The 22,234-nt window shown below is 40.9% G+C and overlaps 1 protein-coding gene across 1 annotated transcript in view; it reads right to left on the bottom strand.

Moving 5' to 3' along the window:
• LOC104611051 (brefeldin A-inhibited guanine nucleotide-exchange protein 2-like) overlaps positions 1-22,003 on the bottom strand; it is a 28,906-nt gene extending 6,903 nt beyond the window's left edge. The window contains exons 1-7 of the mRNA XM_010277969.3: positions 20,672-22,003; positions 15,250-15,567; positions 14,816-15,161; positions 14,280-14,702; positions 13,901-14,193; positions 13,363-13,636; positions 5,847-6,352 (exon numbers count right to left, since the gene is read on the bottom strand). Of these exons, the coding sequence (XP_010276271.1) occupies positions 5,847-6,352; positions 13,363-13,636; positions 13,901-14,193; positions 14,280-14,702; positions 14,816-15,161; positions 15,250-15,567; positions 20,672-21,852 (3,341 nt within the window). The 5' untranslated portion in view covers positions 21,853-22,003. The remainder of the gene's footprint in view (positions 1-5,846; positions 6,353-13,362; positions 13,637-13,900; positions 14,194-14,279; positions 14,703-14,815; positions 15,162-15,249; positions 15,568-20,671) is intronic.
• Between the last annotated feature and the right edge of the window lie 231 nt (positions 22,004-22,234).

Below are 22,234 nucleotides of genomic sequence, written 5' to 3'. Positions count from 1 at the left end.
TTTGAGACACATGGAGGGACACAGAGTTGAATATAAGCCCGGGAATGAAATGGGACCAGTGGGAGGAGGTGCTGGAGACCCCTTCGGAGTTGGGACCATTACTACAGTTAGGTTGGATGGTACTGATTTTGTTGGACTCTTCAATTTTGACCTAGGTAGTGGCGCCCTAATTTTTTAGGGTTCCTCTGGGTTTTTTGTAAGGGGCGATTCAAGTTCCATGTGGTTTGGAGGCTTCTAGAGAGGGCGGTTGCTTCTTCTCTCTCTTCTCCCATCCCACCGAAAAGGAATCTTTCGTGGAAAGAAAGTCCAGGACACCAAAGGAGTGTCTCGTTGGTTCCAGAAGGTATTCTGTTTGTTCTTGCTGCATTTTTTGGTTGTTTTCTATACCTCTTTTGAGACACATGGAGGGACACAGAGTTGAATATAAGCCCGGGAATGAAATGGGACCAGTGGGAGGAGGTGCTGGAGACCCCTTCGGAGCTGGGACCATTACTACAGTTAGGTTGGATGGTACAAACTACTTGGAATGGTCCCAATCTGCAAAAATGGCCATTGGGGCTCGTGGAAAATTGGGGTATATTACTGGTGAAGAGGTGAAACCCGAAACTGGCAACTCCCGGTGGGTGCAGGAAAATTATATGGTAATGACATGGTTGTGTAATTCTATGTTGCCACATATAAGTAAAAACTTTTTATGGGCAAACACTGCTAAGGAGATATGGGATGGGGTTGCAGAAACCTATTCACAAAGGGAGAATGTTGCTAGGGCTTATCAACTGAGAAATCAAATTATTTCCATAAGGCAGGGAGATAGATCTGTTGCAGCCTATTTTTCAGTCCTTAAGACCCTGTGGTAGGAGATCGACCATCTAGAGACCTTTGCTTGGGAAACCACCAAGGATGCAGCTACCTATCAAAAACATTTAGAGAAGTATAGGGTGTTCGAATTCCTTGCTGGCCTTAACCCTGAGTATGACATTGCACGACAGCATCTTCTTTCTAGGGACAGTGTCACTCTCTCCCAAGCATATGCCTTTGTGTCAGGAGAGGAGTGCAGGAGGGATGTAATGATGAAAAATCTCAGTTATGATCAGTCTGCTATGGTAAGTGTTGTGAAATCTAAACAGAATGGCAATGAAAACAAAAAGGAAGACAAAAGGGACTTGGTCTGTGACTACTGTAAGAAGCCTAAGCATACAAGAAACACTTGTTGGAAGCTTCACCCACATCTTGTACCGACCAGATTGAAGAATAAGAAAGGAAATGCACACATGGCAGTTACCGGTGATACTCCGGCCCCCCCTACTACAGCTGCTTTGGAGTCTGTTGCAGCTGTTGTAGTAAGGACCGAGCTTGAGAGGTTTGGGTTACTTCTGAATCAGAGGGATACAGCTAGTTCCAGCTCAGTCGTAAGCGGACAACAAGGTACAGGTAGCACAGGTGGAGCTCACTCTACCTCCTTTGCCCACACAGGTAGTTCACATGTCACTGCAAACTATGTTTCTGCTTCAGGTAAGGAGAGATCTCCTTGGATTATAGACTCTGGAGCCTCAGAGCATATGACCCATTGCTCCACTATTTTCTCCTCTTATCAGCTCTGTTCTGGCAGAGATAGGGTCTCCACAGCTGATGGATCCCATGTTCCTATTGCTGGGAAGGGATCTATCAAGATTAATGATTCTATTTGCTTACCCTCTGTCCTCCATGTTCCTAGATTGAGCACTAATTTGTTATCTGTTAGTAGTTTGACTAAGAATCTGAACTGCTCAGTGATTTTTTCTCCTGGATGCTGTATTTTGCAGGATCTGGATTCAAAGAGGACAATTGGGAGTGGTCGTGAAGTGAATGGAATCTACCTTCTAGACGCTCTCCCTCTTCTCCAAAGCCATCATGTTTGCAGAGAAAGTGAGTCAAAATTTGTGGGTTAGATTATGCTTTGGCACAACCGTCTGGGTCATTTATCCTTTTCTTCTTTGAGTTGTTTGTTTCCAAAATTGTTGGAGTCTGTGAGTCTGTCAAGTTTGAAGTGTGAGGGTTGTGAATTCGGAAAGCATTGTAGACACTCTTTTAAACCTAGTAATAAAAGATGTTCTTCTCCCTTTGATGTTATTCATTCGGATATGTGGGGCCCTTATCATGTTCCCTCTATGGGCGGCTATCGCTATTTTCTCCTGTTTGTGGATGATTTCTCTCGATATTCCTGGATTTACCTGATGAAATCACGCGATGAAGTACCATCCTTGGTGAGGCAATTCCACCAGATGATACTAACACAGTTTGGGACAAGAATAAAGATGTTCAGATCTGACAATGCTAGGGAATATTTTGAGAGACATCTTGCCTCATATCTGTTGGAGTATGGTGTTGTCCATCAGAGCAGTTACTCCTATAGTCCACAGCAGAATGGTGTTGCAGAGAGGAAGAACAGACACATCATTGAGACGGCAAGAAGCATGATGATCACAGCCACAGTTCCGGTTTGTTTTGGGGGTGATGCAGTTCTCACGGCAGTATATCTGATTAACAGAGTGCCCTCTCGTGTACTCGGATTCAGGACCCCATTCAGCCTTCTTTTTCCTCAGGGGGAGATGTTTCATATTCCTCTAAGGGTGTTTGGATGTGTCTGCTTTGCACATATTCTTGGCCCTTACCGTTCGAAGCTTGATCCCAAGGCAAAGAAATGTGTTTTCCTTGGATATGCAGAGAATCAAAAAGGGTACTACTGCTATGATCCAGTCTCTGGGAACCGGTATGTTACTATGGATGTTACCTTTTTTGAATCTACGTACTTCTTCTCAAAGGATCCTTCTCAGGGGGAGTGTTTTGGGGAAGTAAGTCAACAGTCTATCCCTTTCCCAGTTCCAGTTCCCGTGTCTACTCCTATGCTTGACCACCACCCGATGTCACCCACCTTGCCACCTCCTTTGCGTTCCATTTCACAGCATTACTCACGGCAGATACTTCAAAAGGCGGTTGATTCCACTACAGCAGAACTCACACCACTTCCTGTCAATCCCTTGGAGTCTCTAGATTCGGCTGATACGGATTCAGGTATTCCTCTTGATCCCACTATTTCAGTTCCCATTGATCCTACTGACACTGTTACAGATAACCTTGATCTCCCTATTGCTCTTAGAAAATGGAAGAGAAAGTGCACTGCTCATTGTATCTCACAGTACTTATCCTACAGTGGACTTTCTCCTTCCTACCGTGCTTTTCTCTCTTCTCTTGATTCAGTGTCTATACCCAAGGGTGTTAGTGAGGCTCTCTCCAAACCTGAGTGGAAGACAGCTATGCAGGAAGAGATGGAGGCTTTGATTAAGAATCAGACATGGGAGATTGTGGACCTACTAGAAGGCAAAGAGACAGTTGGATGCAGATGGGTTTACACAGTAAAGTATAAGGCAGATGGAAGTATAGAGAGGTACAAGGCAAGACTTGTTGCAAAATGATACACACTGACCTATGGCATTGATTATCTAGAGACATTTGCGCCAGTTGCAAAGATGACCTCTGTTCGGATACTCCTTTCCCTTATTGCCTCATACTCTTGGCCCTTGTTTCAACTGGATGTAAAGAATGTGTTCCTAAATGGGGATCTGCAAGAAGAGGTGTATATGGATCTTCCAACTGGTTTTTATGATAATGTTGAAAAGGGAAAGGTGTGCAAGCTGAATAAGTCATTATATGGCTTGAAACAATCTCCCAGAGCATGGTTTGACAGATTCAGAAAGGCCCTGATTGTTTTTGGCTAGACTCAAACTCAATTTGATCACACCTTGTTTGTGAAGCGCAAGGGATCTTTGGTGTCAATCATAATTGTTTATGTGGATGACATTGTTGTCACTGGGAATGATCTGAGTGAGATTGATAGTCTGAAGATGAACCTACATAAGGAATTTGAGATTAAGGATCTTGGAGAACTAAGATACTTCTTAGGCATTGAAGTTGCAAGATCGAAACATGGAATTTTTATCTCTCAAAGGAAGTATGTCTTGGACCTTCTCCAAGAGACAGGGAAGCTTGGAACAAAGGCAGCTAGCAGCCCCATTAATCAGAACCATAGAATTAGTGCATCAGAAGGTGAACCAGTGAAGGACCTTGGGAGATACCAAAGACTTGTGGGTCGGCTACTATACTTGTGTACGACAAGACCGGACATCTCCTATGCAGTAAGTGTAGTGAGTCAATACATGCATGCTCCACGAGATTAGCACTGGAAGGCAGTTGACAGGATCCTTGCATATTTGAAGGGACATCCAGGCAGAGGCATATTGTTTAATGATCATGGACAACTGAAGCTAGAGACCTATACAAATGCGGATTGGGCAGGATGCCTTGATGATAGAAGATCAACTTCAGGAGTGTGCACCCTAGTTGGGGGTAACCTAGTCTCATGGAAGAGTAAAAAACAAATAGTTGTGGCAAGATCAAGTGCAGAAGCGAAATATAGGGCCATGGCACATTGAGTTTCAAAACTTCTCTGGATCCGTTCTCTGTTAGAAGAAATCGGTGTACAGGCAGAAGAACCTATGATACTATACTACGATAACCAGGCAGCAATCAATATTGCCCATAATCCAGTCCAGCATGACCGTACTAAGCACATTGAAGTAGATAGACATTTTATCAGAGAAAGGGTAACTTCTAGAGAAGTTTGTCTTCCATACATTTCTTCTGATCTACAGCTTGCTGATGTTCTCACAAAAGGTGTTGCGAAGAATAAGCTAGAACATGATCTACGCAAGTTGGGAATGTGTGACATCTATTCCCAACTTGAGAGGGAGTGTTGAGTGGGCTGATTTATGTTGGGCCGATTTATGTTTAGTTTGTTTTCTTTTAAATTAAGAAGTTGTTGGGCCTTGGTCCCATTAGTCTTATTTTTAAAGGAATTGTAAGTACTTAGTTGAGTTGCCGCCCTACTAGGGGCATCTTTGTAATATCCCATATTTAAGTTAATTATAAATAGAATAAGGGGTTGGCGGCTAGGGTTATGATTACTATCCTAGTCGACATTCTTCTCCTTTTCTTCCCTTTCCTCTGTCTATTGCTGAAATCCCCAACTTTCTCCTCTTCCTTTCACAAGAAGCTTGGATGAAATCAGCACATAAGGCTTTCTACTAAAGGTATTAAGAAGCTCCCATATTAGGCACAGGGGACCCTTCAGCTAAACTACAGGGGATCTTCTTTAGCTTATTCATGTAATACAGATCAGTAACTCAGTTTGTAGACATAGAGGCTTAGGTCATAAGAGTGGTAGAGTCTAGAGTATATTGGACCAGCACAGGGAGATCACATTGGCGCCCCACAGCACATCCCAACCATGTATTGGGAACATCTCCCAATAACAAGTATGGGAGATGTTCCCAATGCACGTTGAGATGTCCACGTGGGGAACCTGTGGGGCGTGGATGTGAACTCCAGCACAGGTGGAGGTTGTGAGCGTCAAACATTGTTACTGATTGGTTTAGAGATGGTAAGAAGGGGTCTTTTTTGGCATTATGTGAGAACAGCCAAAGCTCTGCATTCAAAGGACCAAAGTTCACATCTCATTCAGATGATCTGGAGGTCAGCCAACTCCCTTGTGGATAGTTTAGCTAGATAGTAGTTGGGATGGCTGAGTTGTATTTGGGATACATCCCCTCCCACATCATGTTTCCTTTGTTTTTTAGTCTCTTTTGTAATAGATATGGGTTGCCCCCTAGGATGAGACATTCTGCTTGGCACCGTCCTCCCCCTATTGGGTAGATTTGACATTTATACATGCAATACTCTTTGGATCAATGAAGCTTTTGTTAGTTATGTATAAAGAAGAAAAACCAATATAGAGTATAAGTGATTCTTACGCAATCTCAACAATTTTCGTAAGGCTAAAAACACGTGGATCAGATGTAGATCGCAACTCTTCTATAGAAACCTTGCAAAGAGATTTAACAAAATCAACTATTGCCTCACTATTCAATCTTTGACTTCTTGTGAATATGCGATTCATTTCAGAGCTTCCAACTTGCTCCAACATGTTCAAGTTGGACACTAAATTGTTCATCTGTTCAGATGTAATGACCCCCGAAGCATGGCCACCAACACCAGCACTATCATATGAACCCCTTCGAACAGCTGCAGCAGCATATTGAATACGGCCATGTTCTTTCTTTTTCAATACAGGAAGGATGGTTGACTTCAATTGCTTTGAATTTTCTAAATCATTCTGAGGTACTGCAAAGAAAGCCGCATCAGGAGGAGCTCCCTCTCCCAAGAGATGCAAATGCTCAAATCGTGAAACACATGTCAAAATATGCTCCCAGGCTTCTTGCAAATAATTGCCATCTTCATCAGCAATCGTAATAATTGCCTGTGAAATATATGTATTTGCAAAGTACTGTCAAGAAAATGAAATACATTGCAAAATCATGTAGTATGAGATGCATAAATGTAGTTCTAAGAAAATAACCACTTGTAAGATGGTGAAGGCATCTTAATATTTTCTGACTATAGAACATATGAAAAACAAGCAATATATTGCCATTGGAGGCCCTGATGCAGATTATATGGATTTATTGATTTATTCTTTCCATACAGCTAACAGTATGCTGAACCAACAGATTGGCAAATTTCTAAAAGTTTCTGGTACATCCACAATTATCCTAAATGAATACTACTTATGAATAAATCTGCCTATGAAATGAATACACTCATTGGCTAGTATCTACAAAATTTTGGCTAAGGTGCTATCAGTGAGAATTAAAGCAGTACATAGCTTCCCCTGGTCTAATATGCAATCAAAACCAATCTGATCGAAATTAGATAGGTTCCTTTTTACCTTAGACTGGGAGGATCACTGGGGAGGGTTGACTTCCAAAGCTTTACCTAGGAGAGGCCTGGCTTAGGACCAGCACCCTTTAGGTTTGAGAATACGTGGTTGTCCCACCCTGGCTTCCTACAAAAGTAAAGGAGTGGTGGGCAGAAAGTAGACCTATGGCTAATCAGAAGGGAATGATTTTTCATAGGAAGTTGCAGCTTTTAAAACCTAAAATCAAGGTGGAATCTGGTGGAGTTCGGGAGATTTGAGGGAAAAAAGCAGAAAGTGCTTGATCGAATTGAGAGTTTGGATTTAAAGGAGGCCCAAGGCACTTTGGAGGAGATAAACAGAGAACAAATATGGGGGTTGATAAAACAATTGGAAGATATCTTGTATGAGGAGGAGGTTAGTTGGAGGCACAAATCCAGGCGTAAGTGGATTAGAGAGGGTGACAGGAATACAAAATTTTCCCATCCTTTGGCAACCTGCGGAAGAAATATGTCTCTAGATTGGAGATTTAGGGTGAGACCATTACTGATCAGAGGAGAGATTGCCAGAGTATTGGTGGAGCATTTCAAGTCTACTTCTAGAGAACCTCGAGTGGGTAGTAGGTGGATTGATGGCTTGGATTGGCTAACACTCCCTGGTGCTTTAAGGCCTAGCTAGGAAGTTTGAGTTGGAGGAAGTGAAGGATGCAATCTTCTCAATGGATAGGTCAAAATCCCCAAGCCCAGACAGTTTCACTATGGCTTTCTACTAGGATTGTTGGCAGATTCTTAAAGAAGAGTTGATGGATGTTTTCAATGAATTCTTTGACAAGGGAGTGATTAATCTAGGAATCAATGCCACCTTAATTGCCCTGGTTCCTAAAAGGAATAGAGCAACCCACCCTAAGGGTTTTAGACCTATCAGCTTGGTGACTAGCTTGTATAAAATCATCACAAAGGTCCTGTCTATAAGGTTGAAAGCGGTGCTCCCTTCTTTAACATCCCCTAGTCAAGGGGCTTTTGTACAGGATAGACAAATCACAATCTAAATCTTGATTGCTAATGAATGTTTTGAGGATTTGAAGAGATCTGATAAGAAGGGTTTAATATGTAATTTGGATTTGGAGAAAGCCTATGACTCAGTGGACTGGTTTTTCTTGATGGATGTTCTAAGTCACTATGGTTTCACGGAGAGGTGGTGCAAGTGGATGTGGGGTTGTATTTAGACCAAGGGTCAAAATATCGCAACGTATCGAGGTGTATCAGCCGATATGTGTCGTATCAGAGCCGTCCTATACACCCCTACACTTTAGTGTTTCAGGGGCATATCGGCTGATAGGTATTTCAAGGGGTAGACAGGCCTTAAACTGACCCCTTGAACCAGTTTCAAAGAAAAAAAAAAAAACTAAAAAAAATAAAGGCAAGCTTCAATACAGGCCAATACGCCCCATCCGGTGTATCGGACTGTATCGATATTTTGAACCTTGATTCAGACATGTCATTATTCAGTACTTCTAAATGGTACAGTGGTGTACTTTTTTGAAGCAGGGCGTGGAATTAGGGAGGGAGACCCCTTATCCCCTTTCTTATTCACCCTAGTTGCAGATGTCTTGAGCAGAATAGTTCTAAAGGCAAATTCTAATCTTCTTGTGGGAAGGGATAGAGTGCCCTTGACACACATGCAATTTGCAGATGATACTATCCTCTTTTGTGAATGCAATGGCCAATGATTTAGCTTGGGTTAGAAATTTGAAGTTGAATGTACAACTCTTCGAAGGAGTCTCTAATTAAAAAAGTAAATTTTGATAAGAGTTGCATTGCGGGGATCAACTTGAAGGAGAGGGAATTGGAACTTTGTGCTGGAATATGGGGGTGTAATGTATCTCAGTAACCTCTAAATTACTTAGGGCTACCCCTAGGGGTCAACCTAAGGACCACAATTCTTGGTCTCCAATGATAGAGGTGTTCACTAAAAAGCTTGTCTGCTGGAAAAGGAGGTATATTTCTTTAGGCTCAGTTTGGAAGGAGTACAAATACAAATATGTACAGTACAAATACATACAAAATAATACAAAATGCAAGGTTTTGCACTCTACATTTTTGCATTTGTACTCCTTCCAAACTGAGCCTTAAGAGGTAGAATTACATTGATCAAATTGGCTCTAGCTAACCTCCCTATGTACTACTTGTCTGTGTTTAAGACCCCTAAGGATGTTACAAGAAGCATTGAGAAGATAATGAGAGATTTTTTTGGGGATTCGGGTGAAGAAAAGAGAGATCATAGGGTTTGCTAGGAGACAGTTTGTAGAAATAAGGAGTTTGGGGGTCTAGGCTTAGAAATGTTCGAAAAAGGAGTTTGGCCCTTTTAGGGAAATGGTTGTGGAGGCTACCCAAGGAAAGGGACAGACTATGGGTAAAAGTGGTGGTGAGTATACACAGACTCTCGGACAATGGTTGGGATGTTGGTTCACTGCCAAGGGTTACCAAAGTTCTCCTTGGAAAGCAATACATGCAATCCTTCCCTTATTTCTAGTTTTCTACTTCTTATAAGGTATGATCTCAACTCTGCAAATAACATTAAATTTTGGGAACAAACTTGGTGTCCGAACTTACTGTTGAAGGACCTTTTTTTATAAGTATTATGTTGAAGGACCTTTTCCCTTCCTTGTTTGCCTTTCCTTGCCTTAAGAATGAACCTATCTCGAGTTTCTTGGTCCCTTCAAACTTCACAAATGGCTTTGATTGGAACCTTGGTTTTAAAAGGAGATTAAGGGATTCTGAACTTGAGAGTGCCCTTCTTTTGCTCAACCTCCTAGAAGAAGTCTTTTTTTACCCTTCTAAACCTGACAGAAGAATTTGGACCCCTACCCCCTCTGGATCTTACTCTTGTGCTTCTTTCTTCTTCAAGTCTCTACCCATCCTCCTCCGAACTCCCTCCTACCTTTTCCTATCAAAGAGGTTTGGTGCAAGGCCATTCCAGGGTTGGGGCCTTTTGCTAGGAAGTTGTACACGAAAGAACAAATACCTTTGACTGGCTCCAAAGAAAAAGAAAGTAAGTGGTGCTTATCTCCACATTGGTGCACTCGATGCAAGGCTACTAGTGAGAGTTGCATTCATTTACTTATTACCTATTCCTTTGTTGTAGGAATTTGGGAATGGTTTTCCTCTTTATTTGGATGTAGGTGGACTCCACCGGTTGATGTCAAAGGGCTCTTTGATTCAACGGCTTTTTGTTGGCCAACAAAAAAAGAACTCATGTGGAGCAATGGAGGTGTGGTAGGTTAGCAATCTATTGGACAGTGTGTGGAGAAAGGAATGCTAGAATTTTTAAAGATGAGGAAATAAGGAAGGAAGATTTAGGCCTCGTTCGTTTATCAGCTGGCCATTTACCCGGGTAAGCACTTACCCATGTTCTTTTTTGTTAAATTTACCCAGGTAAATGAGGCCTCTCAACTTTCCCATGTTCCTTTGTTTTAATTTTTCCATCTTTTGCCACTTTTACCCTTGGGTCCAACCCAAGTCCATGTTTTAATGGGTATTTTTGACAGATTGTATTTTGAGCATTTGTTCTCCACTCAAGAAAGCTAACTTTCCCAAATCGAAGAAGGGTAACATTTCCTGGGTAAGTGATACCCAAGGAAAACATATTTACCATGGGTCCCACCTAAGTCCTCAAAAAGAACATGGGAGAGTCGATCAATGGGAATCACAATCCCCTTGACCGACTTTCACTCCCAATAGAATCCGGGAAACGAACGAGGCCTTAATGGAAACTATTATGATCAGAGTGGCTTTTTGGCTTAAATCTGTGGAAGCTTTCTCAAATGTGTCCTTTGATGATATCTTTAGAAACTGGAAAGAGGTTGCAGATTCAACTTCTCAGAAGCAAGTTATCGGCCCTGTTTGGTCCCCACCGAAAAGAGGATTTATCAAACTAAATTTTAATGGATGTAGCTTGGGCAATCTGGGTCTGTCAGGAATTAGAGGGGTTTTTAGGGATGAGGAAGTCAGGAATGTAAGGTTATTGCTTTATTTTTGGGCCCAGCTGGTGAGGGAGACTCCTTTAAGGGAAGAAGTGATGGCTCTGATGGAAGGGGTACAAAGGGCAGGAGCCATGAACTCGAGGAAGTTAATTAATAGAAGGGAACTCCAAACTGGTTGTGACATGTCTGCAGACAGAGGAAGCTGGGATGTGGAGGTACAATAATGAGAAGAATAAATTTCGGTGGATCACCAGGAATATGGATCTAAGACAATATTGGGTGAAAAGAACTATAAACTCTAAGGCTGATGCACTTGCCAAACAAGGGGTGGAAGAAATCAATTGTTTTGGGCACAGCTGTAATTATCATTGTACTTGGAGGGGAGAGATAAGAGAGCTTATCTCTCACTGTCTTCTTCGTGTTGTACTCATATTCTCTTAACTTAATGAAAAGTTACAGTTATTGGTCCAAAAGAAGATAGAAAGCCAGATGAGTTTTAGGAACTGGAAGCAAGTTAGGTGAGAGGTGGACTATAGTGATTGGTTACATGGTAGACAAAGGATAAAAAAGAGAAACAAAAATATAACGAAAAAGGAGAGGGAACACTTGATTGACTCCATTTGAATTGAACTTCACAACTTTTTGAGAATTTATTAAAAACTAAGAGACACATAATCATCTCCCTGCTGTAATATATAGTATAGATTATGCTGTTTTATTTTATTTACTCTTTGGCTGTAGGCTTGTTAGCTTGTTTTGTTGAAGGTGGCATCTCATCACCTTATCTCTTCTTCCTTTTGGTTGATGAATTTTCTTTAACTTAATATCAGGGAAAAAAAGGGAAAAAAAGAAAAGAAACAAGGTCACACCTCAATACAAGACAATTAATCTATTTGCTGGACAATGTGTTGCACATATAAAAGAAATAATGATGTCATCCACTAAGGAGTCTGATTAGGTAGCATATCATTATGCTAGCGCTTCTTTACCTCTTTGAAATATCTCTTAATGTTCCTTTTTCCTAAATCTCCATTTGCCTTCCAGATTCTGGAATTCAATGGCATTCGATGACATCTAATTTAATCCATAAATCAGTCCCTTAAGCTTTACTCATTGACCCACTACATGTTTTAATTTTATAGGAACCCTATCCCATCCCAAATCACACTCATTTCTATTTCTATCCTTTCAAGTTTCCAGTTCTTTGGATGGTCTTAGAAGGAAAGCCCTTCAACTCACTGCCTCTTGCTTGATCACCTCCCTGCTCTTCCAAGGTGTCAATCTGAATTCTCAACCAGTTGAGTGCAAAATTTCTTCAAGATCTTACAATCCGCAGACCCCACCCAACAGATCCAGAATGTCCTAATACAAGACCTGCCTGTGATTCCCTCTTAAAATTTGATAGTAGTTGCAGATTTTTTTTATCAATAACAGCAACTTTTATTAAGAAAAATAATGATAGAAAATTACAAAAAGGGAGGGGTAAAAACTCTTAACCCTCCCTAACATTAAACATCAGATTACAACAATGCCCAAAAAAGATTTGCTCTTCCCACCCCTTGTTTAGCCAAAGTGTCCGCCAGAGAGTTAGCACTCCTCTTGGCCCACTGAACCCGAATTTGCATGTTTTGAGTTAGCTGATTGATTTTCTTTTTTTCATTTGAAAACTTCCACAGACTGGACTCTTCCTTCTGCAGCCAGCTAACAGTCAGCCTAGAGTCACCTTCCACCAACAGTTTGCTGATTTTCAGCTGCTGGGCTCTTTTAATCCCTTCCAGAGCTGCCAAAATTTCAGCTCTCAATGAATCCCCCCAACCTATAGGTCCTGAGAACATAGCAATAATTTGACCTTCATCCCTGAAAACACCACCTATACCTGAAAGGCCTGGGTTTCCTTCACTGCTGCCATCAAAGTTCAATTTAATGAACCCCGAAGCTGGCAGAGTCCAAGCTGGACTAAGGGATGTAGTCAAGGGAGCAGACCAAGCCACTTCTTTCCATTTTCTAATGATGTCTCCTGCTGAATAACCTTCGGAGTCCAAGCTGGACTAAGGGATGTAGTCAAGGGAGCAGAATTTTTTATAGCCACAGTCCTGCTGGAGTTGGCAGACATTTCAGATGCAGGGGTAATCTGACCTGGGCTTTCAGTGGGCCAATTGACTTGGCAGACTCTTCTGAATCTGAAACTAGAGCCTTTCTCATCAGCATAAGTATAGCCAAGTCTCTTAGTGCAAGACCACTGCTGGTGGAATGTATTTCTAGGAATGTTATTGGCTGGGTTTCCAACCTTGATAGAGGTCCCAGGAGATTTGGTCATCTGTTAAATGAGATTGGGAGACCTCCTTTGACCTCTCATGCTCTTTTAGATGGATCCCAAGGGAGTTGAACACCTTAGCTGATTCTCTTTCAAAATTGGGGGTGGATAAAAGTTATTTGTATAGTGCAGATGCTCTACCTTTGTAACTGATTGGGGTCTTTTTTGTTTCTCTTGCACATCATTCATGTGCATCTGAAAGTTATTACAAAAAAAAAGAATTTCTAGGAAAAAAAGGGAAATCACCAAAGCATAAAAACAAGAAAACTGTGCACAAACCTTGATCGCATCAATGTTTTTCTGTTTGATATCTGCAGCTGAGTGGAGGGAAGTGAACTTTGCTAGTGAAGTAACAAAAGCATCTCTGTGAGTCTTCATGGATATCACTGCAGTAACATGGATTGCATAACGGAATCCTTCAAGACACTGCGCAATTATTACTTCATCATCACTTTGGTCAAGAGGGACACTGAAGGCAGCCAACATAGGAGCCCAACAGACCTCAATCATGAATCTCAGTATTACAACATCTGTTGCTGCATAGTAAACTGACCTACAAATTGCAAGTGAACATCCAGATCAAGAAGACAGTTGAAGAAGTTTCATATTTCATTCCATATACAACTTTGAACTTACAAGAGGCATAATTAACACCAAAAACCTAGATGTAGGGATTAAATTGCAAGATTTATACCAGGGTAGATGTGAAAATAAAGTATCTAAAAATCCACAGCATATACTCGGTGACATTTCTTGCACTGTCATGGACCTAATAAAGTCACAAAATTTTAATAAGGCAGAAGCTAGTTGAGATTACTCAGATTTACGAGCTTTTTCCTTGAATTGTTGTTGCATGTGCCTCATGAGATCATCACTGGTCTCCATGTTATTTTCATCTCCTCGCTTACGGACCACAATATTCAAAATACCATCTAGGCCTAAAAGTCTATTTGAGTTTACAGACTGCTTTTGTTGGGGAGCCAAGTCATCCTCTTTCATTTTAATCTCATTCCTTGAAATCCGTTCAAACAAAGATCTCAAGTACTCTTCAGGTAAATCTTTTCCATCATCTATGCCACGATTGTTCCTTATAAAGTCATCTGGTGACATCTGCATAATATAATAAAAGAGCACAGCTTGTCAAGATCCTATCAAAATATCTAATTTGTTTCACTTGAAATTGAACGATAATGCACCTTGTTTTTAACCATGGGGTTGTGGGCATCAGTGTTGAGCATTATTACAGAATAGGCAAGGACATATGCAGTGTCTGCACTAGTGAAAGCTTTTGGGTTACACTTGCAATAGCGTTCAGCAAATTTTTCCATGATACGGTCAATCTTCTGTGCTTCACCTGGCAACCTAAAGCCTTGTAGAAAAGCCCTGATTGCTTCATCAAACTCCATTCCTTCAAAATCAAATGAATCCACGTATGCATGCATGACTTTTAATGGTAACTCCTCCCTCTCTCCTAGATAATCACCAATCTGGGTCTTGTTCAAACCAGATGTATTTCTAAGAAAATCCGCAATCTCCTCTGGTGAGTCCCCTACCTTCTTTGCATTGATAAGGAAATCAATGCCTTTCTTAGGTTTCCTATTAAAAAGAGATATACCTTCCTGCCACAAGGCTCACATTAGATCCAATGTAAAATACAAGCAGAGAATTATGCTTTGAGAGAGAGAGAGGGAAAGAATAACACACGTGCATTAACATTGCAAAAATTACTTACCTGAAATTCAAGCTTGTATGCCCGACGCTGCTCAATTGTTGATACATCAGAAAATTCATTGGATGCCTCAGAATGAGAATCTGGACCTTCAGCAGGCTCTTCCCCATTCCCATTTGCCACAGGAAGACTTCCAGATTCTGGACCATTCTCAGTTGTTTCTATTTTATTAGGAGAGTGAGGATCTGGAATTCGCAATTGTTTGTCCATCCAATCTCCCATTGAACGCAAAATTGCCACTAAGCACTTCATTGCTTCAAGTTTCATGGTGGCATCCTGAGGTGGCAGTAGGGTAGTGGCAGCACCAGGAGGGACACCTTGAGCAGTTTTGAGAAGTCCATTTACCATCCTGTCATAGAAACAATGACGTGGCTGTGAGCCCTGAGGCCAACACTAAAATTCTTGAAACATCAATGCTTGAGTTAAAAATAGAATACCTCTCAAATATATTTGATGAATTGACATCACAATCATAATTAATGAAAATATCCACCAATATCTGGGAATCAATGCATAGCTTGTCTAGAAACCGAAGCACTATCATCTTTTGCTGAAAATTAGGCTGAACAATATTTTCCAAAACTCTTAGAACAATCATAGGAAAGAATACTCCAATCTCTGCCTTCAATCCAGCTCTAAATCTTGATACCAAACTAATGAAAATGGAGCAAGAAAGTTGAAAAATAATCACAAGGTTTGATGCACTGTTCTTCAACAATGATAAGCATAAGTATTGCTTAATAGCACCTAAAAACCTGTTGCATATCAAGAAAAATATCAGAATTGTAGTACAATCCAAGTAAGTCATCTAATTAAGATAAAGCATAAATTCTTGAGGTTGGCCCCATATTCAGAAACAATAGCCATATAAAAGGGCATGTGACTATGCAACAAAGGTTGTGAAATCACAAATTATCCTAATTCCTATCTCTTTAAAGGAAGGCATGAACTTTATTCAAGTAAGCAAGTCCCTAGAAACTATCAACTAAAAATGTAATAAACATAAATGTTGATAAAGGGGATGAACTAAATGCAGATCAAAGACTCAAAGTTATACAAAATCACATTGAATTTGTTGACTAGGACATTTATACCCAAACACCCATTGTTCAGAGAACCAGACCGGGCATAGAACCAGGGAAGGGAGAGGTTCACGGGTCAAAGGTTCAACCGGGGTGGAACCGGAGGTCGAACCGTGATGACATGGCATATATACTACGAGTCATATAAATGCTATATATAATATATTTTACAACCTTTAATATACTCAAATATAGTGGATGGATAGAAAATTCCTTTAATTTTTAAAGCAAATGACTAAAGTTCAAGTCTGTTAATTTATATTTTTTAAAATACATGTACAATAAAGTAATATATAAAATAAAGAGTCATTAAATAACACAAGTAAAGAGATGGACTAGTGGTATTAACCACTGGTGATGTAGTAGCGACATGGAAGGCTTCCTTTGTTTTAGGGGTAGGTAGGTCTGGCTCGAAGAGGAAGAGAGAAGGGGAGGAGAGTAGTCGAGTTTCTAATAGAAGGAAGAGGTCCAAGAAAGGCAAGAAGGAAATGGCGGGGAATAGTGAAGTCAGGGTGGGGGAGATGGGAAGATTTAAGTAATACTCTGGTAAGGGAAACACCACTTGGAAGAAGGAAAGTGGATATAGACAAGTTGGTAGAGAGACAGGTAGAGGTTGGAAAGTCTTTGGGATTATTTTTCCTGGGAGAGGAAGAGGTAGTCAGAAAGGCCATAGAACAATTCGAAAGAAACAGAAGGGAGGAACAATTTAAAAGGGCAGCCGGTGGGGAAGGGGAAGGGAAGGAAGTAAGGAAGGCTGATGAGGAGTGAAGGGGCTGTAAGAAGAGAGGGGGGAGAGGCAGGAGATGAAGTTGATTTCCTGCAACGTGAGAAGGTTGAGGGTTGGAAGAAGAAGAGGGTGGTAAAAATTTTCTGAGAAATCACAGACTTGATGTTGTTTTCAAGAAATGAAGTGCAGGAGGAAATGTCAGTCATCTATTTATCAACTGCAAGTTTGCTAACTTCATGTGGCGAATATTTACCACTGTGGTCAGGGTTTTTGGATATCACCCAGTTTTCAGTTGCAGATATTTTTGCTTTGTGGCCTAAGTTGGGAGGAAGCAAGAAGGCGAAACTGAGTTGGATATGCATCCTTTTTGCTACAGTTTGGAACATACGGAAGGAGAATAACATAAGAACACTTGAGGACAGAGCTTGCAGTAGGGTTTGGGTGGTAGCTGTTGTAGCAGGTCCATGGAAGAGTGGAAGACTGGATCTTGGTCCTCACAGAATTTAGGCAAGCTGATAAGGAGGAACTGGGGATTAAGTATGGGTATTCAATTATGTAATGTGGAAAACTCATTCTGGTTTTCAGATTGCATTGTATTAGGGTGGTGGCTTGTCACCCATCAGCTTGTACTACCTTTTTTTGTTTTTCAATGAATTTTTACTTCACTTGTCAAAAAAAATGGACTAGTGGTAATTAGGCAATATATCAAAATAAGAGGTCATGGGTTCAAGTCTTGCCAAACACATTTTAAAATATCAATTATTTAATGGCCCAGGCAGTTTCTTGAAACTAGGACCATTCACCAGTTTTTTAGCAAATACGGTTATTGTGGTGTGACCGAACCGGCCAGGACCCCAGTCACAATCTGACTGGCCAGTCTGGTCCGATATCCTAAACACTGCAAACACCAATGTTTTCAAAATTATACAATTCAAATTAAATTGTATCCAAATCACAAGATCAAATTGTTTTTTTTTTTTTGACTTACAGTACAATTTATGAGTAAATTGTTGCATAGAATTGTAAATTGGAATTTGAAGTCAAATAAGACGGTTTAATGTTAACAATGTTTTGAAGAGTAAGACATTTCAGGCATCCATCAAAAAATATAAAAGGCATTTCAGGCCTCATTTTAAACTTTCTTTTTATTTAATGAAGGATATGCATGTTGCAAAATGAGTTTTTTTAAGCTTTTCTTTCTTCTTTGTCTCTTTCTTTTTGTGCTTTGAAAAAAAAAAAAAAAGGATTTTTCCCAATCTTTGCCTCTTTCTTTCTGCTTTGGAAACAGGGGTTTCACCCCGTATTCTTCTCCTTCTCCTTTGTTCCAACATGAGAAATGCATGTGCATCAAAGACCTTTATGTGGCATGAAAGGAGCTCCACCTCCATTTTTTGTACGAGTAATAGTAAAATCTTATTAAAGCTCCACCTCCATTCTTCTTGTACTTTTCTAAAAGTAAAAATATTTTTCTTATTCTTTATGCCATGATTTATGCAACAAATTGCACTTTCTCTTAGATAGTTATGTTATTGTTTTAAAACTAATTTTGATGGTATTTTTTTTGGTTTATCTCAGTGTGGTCAGTGTCAATGACTCTTTGATTGTGTGTAAATTGAAGAATGTCTAATTTGTGTGTAAATTGGAAGAAAAGTTTATTGGCAGGTGTCAATCTAGGAGGCGAGGAATTAAGGTCTATGGAAGAAACTTTGGGGTGCAAGAGTGGGAAATGGCATTTAAGGTATTTAGGTTTGCCTTTAGGTGATAACCCAAGATTGGCTAGGTTTTGAAATCCAGTGGTAGAAAGTATTGAGAAAAGACTAGCCAGGTGGAAAAGGAATTACATTTCATTAGGAGGGAGGCTAACTTTGATCAAATCCACTCTAGCTAACCTCCTAGTCTATTTTATGTCAGTTTTTAGGATGCCTCAGGCAATGGCAAGAAGAATTGAGAAACTTATGAGGGATTTCCTTTGGGAACCAGGGAAGGGGAAGAAAGATCATTTGGTGAGATGGGAAAAAGTGGTCAAGAAGAAGGAAGGTGATTGGGGATTGGTAATGAGAGCTTAAAAAAACAGGCCCTCTTGAGCAAATGGCTTTGGCACTTTCCTGTGGAAATGAGAGATTATGGCATAGAGTAGTGGCTAGCATTTCACATGCTATCAAGTAATGGTTGAAATGTTAATTGTCTACAAAGAGCTACTCTAGATGCACCTTGGAAAGCAATTTGTGGCTTGCTTCCCTCTTTTCTTAATTGTGTGAGGTATGATTAGGCTTCTAGTAGAAAGATAAGGTTCTAGAAATATATGCAGGTAGGTGAATCCCCTTTGAAAGATGTCTTTCCTTCCCTTTTTGTTCTTTCAAATCTCAAAGGTAGACCATGGCTGATTTTTTACTTCCTCCTTCTTCTAGCTTGAATTGGAGCTTAGGTTTCACTAGGAATCTCAGAGAGTCAGAAAATCCCCTTGGTGTCTAACTTGCTGAGAGTCTTGGAGTCTTAGTCCTTGTTGATAATGAGAGAGATGGTCGGCGGTGGTCCCTTAACCCTGATGGGAAGTTTTCTTTTAAGTCTTGTTTTAACTCCCTTGTTTCCACTTCCTCTCCCCACCTTCCCTGTAAAAGAAATTTGCTGCTTCCCTATTACTCCAAAGGTCAAGTCATTTTGCTGGGAAGTATTCCCTGTGTGCATTAATACTTGTAATTTGCTATAAAGGAAAAGACCAGATTGCACCTTGTCCCCCAATCGGTGCTTCTTGTGCAAATTGCATGGTGAAACTATCTTCCACCTCTTTTTTTTTGTTGATAAATAACTATCTTCCACCTCTTAATCTCCTATCCTTCCGTTTGTTGTATTTGGGAATGGTTTTCTTCTCTATTTGGTTGCAAGTGAAACCCTCCTAGCAGTTTGGATGGGCCACTCAGCCCTTCTGTTTTGAGAAGCACAAAAAAAGGGCAGGGTTTTGTAGAGATGTACAAGGGTAGCAGTGTTATGGACAGTGTGGGAAGAAAGAAACACAAGAATCTTTGGGGGTTCATTACTCTTAAAGTTGCACATTGGGTGAAAACCTTAAACTTCTTTCAGACTTTAAAGTGGATGACATTTTCCGGAATTGGTGGGGGGGGCGGGGGGGAATTGTTGGCTCTTCCTCTAGGAAACAAAAATCTAGAGGTTTGGTCACCCCTGTGGCTAGTTGGAAGAAGTTGAACTTTGATGGTAGTAGTGTGGATTACCCAGGACCCTCAGGTATTGGAGGGGTTATCAGGGATGAAGGTGGCATTATTTGTGCATTCTTTTCGGGTCCAATTGAGCAAGGTGACTCGGTCAAAGCAGAACCTATGGCAGCAGTTTACGGGGTAGAGAAGGCCAAAGAACTAGGAATTACTAGTTTGATTATTGAAGGTGACTTGAACATAGTTGTGGGATGGTTGTTGGACAAAGGCGAAAGGGTGACTTGGCAGCTTAGGAATGAATTTAGGCGCTTTAAGTTGCTGTCAAAAGACATGAACTTGCAAGTTCATTGGGTTAGAAGATCTACCAACAGTTTGGCAAATAGTTTAGCTAAGCAAGGGGTTCAAAGACAACCTATGTACCGGACACAATTGTAATAAGGGTTGGGTGGCTTGCCTTGCATCAGGCATGTTAATTGCTCACAACTTCTTGTTGTATCTATTTCCTTTAATCATTAATATTTTCTGTGGTTGGTGATCAAAAAAAAATGACTCTTGAATTGTGCAGATTGACTCTCTTTTTTGCTAATAAGAATTTCTGATATATGTACCAATAAAGAAGAAGGAGCTGACCAACCAAGGGAATTTATAGATTAACTAGCCAACTCCCTTTCAGCAGCAAAACTATAAGCTGCAGGAATAGCAAAACATACAGACAATTCGCACTAAAACCAAACCCTGAAATAGATACAATAAAAGAATAAAACTACTGGGTAATATGAAACTTTAACACTGCTCATTCAACTTCAGCATGGAAAAAGCAGCAAAAAGAAATTACACATCCTCACAAAATGAATTAAGATAATGAAAGTTGAGAGAGAAATACCTCTCACTGGTTCTAAAGATAGCTCCAGCGTTCTCTAGCAGTATCTTCAGCAGCTCCAGTGCTACAATTTTTCCCCGCATCAACTGTAGATCATTCAAGACCTCCTTGGGAGGTGTCTTCATTGAGAGCTTACAAAGTGCTCTAAACACCAAGAAAGCATCCCGTCTCAACTTATTACCAATCTGAACTTCCAAGTCATCATCTCTTTCAGCCTCACCCTCAGTCAATTCCCCTTTTCTCCCTTCTAAAGCAGTCTTGTACATGCTGATCTCCCAATATTTGGCATCCAACATATCCTTATCCGTTGAATCCAACAAATCTGCCGGATTCGTGGTTTCAACAGTCGTAGTTTCAAATGCACCATCATGGGCACCCGCCGATGACTTCCTTGGAGTCACAGGATTCAAGACCACATCAATGTCTTGCATGATCTTCGTAATGAAACCCTGGACAAACTGTGTCATGCTTGCATCCGTATCGGACTTTTCCACGGGCTCCATCAGTTCTGCTACCACAATCGGCTGAACAGGAACAGTGGATGAATCGGCCTCCATCCTCCGAAACACAATCACCAGCATCTGTATCAAAGAAGCCTTGGCAGTCGTCTGGTTAACAACATTCTTGCTCCCTAAGTAGATATCGTAACAAGTCCTAACGATCTGCAGTAAGCAATCCCCGTGGATCCGCAATGAGGTCGAAGTAACAGCTGAGAGCAGCGTCCTAAGTATCACGAGCTCAACAGCATCATCACCCAAGTCATGACACTTACAGACAGACTCCATCAACTGGGAGAGAAGCTTGGCTTCGGACCCACCAGAAGGATCCGCTTCACCGCGAATGTAGCCATGAGCGATCAGCTTCTGGATGCAGTCAATAGCCGGATCGGCAATCTTAAGAACTCCCGATCCACAAGCGGCAATCAGAGGGCTGAGGATCGATTCGGACTCCGCGAGAGAGAATTCAACAGTGCCACCGTCGTGCAACGGACCGGGAACTGATTTATCCAATTCAGCATCGTCGGGAGTAGAAGGAAGCTTGTCGGGAGAAGCTAATTTCTCGATTACATATTTGCATTGGTGAACTAGTTTAGAGTGTTTCCTCCACGAACCATTCTTGATTATCTTCTCTAGGGCTGGAGTTATTACAAGACTCAAACGGGAATCGGCTTCCGAAGAAGCCATTCCCGACCTAGCCTAGCAGAGTTTCAGATCTGAATAAATGAAAACTAGGGCTTTTTCTTTTTCCTACGAAACAAGCCAACTGCTTCGTCGAATCAGCAGAGCGAGATGGCTGTTGTGTTCGCTTCTTCAAGTTACCACACCAGAGAGAGAGAGAGAGAGACCGACCGTGTTGGTAAAAAAAGAACCGGAACTCCGTGGGTGAGAGAGAGATCGAAAACGGTTCGGGACAAGCCAGGCATTTATTTTCTATCTAAATGACTAAAATACCCTTTATTTATAACATTAGAGCGGACCAGCGAACAAGGCAATCAAAGCGTGATTCATGAAATAAATGACGGTAATGTCGTGGGCAGTGACATGGGCATTTTGGAGAATGAAGCCA

The sequence above is a fragment of the Nelumbo nucifera genome, chromosome 4 (assembly GCF_055504915.1).
Source record: "Nelumbo nucifera cultivar China Antique chromosome 4, China Antique-T2T, whole genome shotgun sequence".
In the NCBI taxonomy this organism is placed as follows: domain Eukaryota; kingdom Viridiplantae; phylum Streptophyta; class Magnoliopsida; order Proteales; family Nelumbonaceae; genus Nelumbo; species Nelumbo nucifera.
This window is presented reverse-complemented; position numbering and strand designations above follow the sequence as displayed.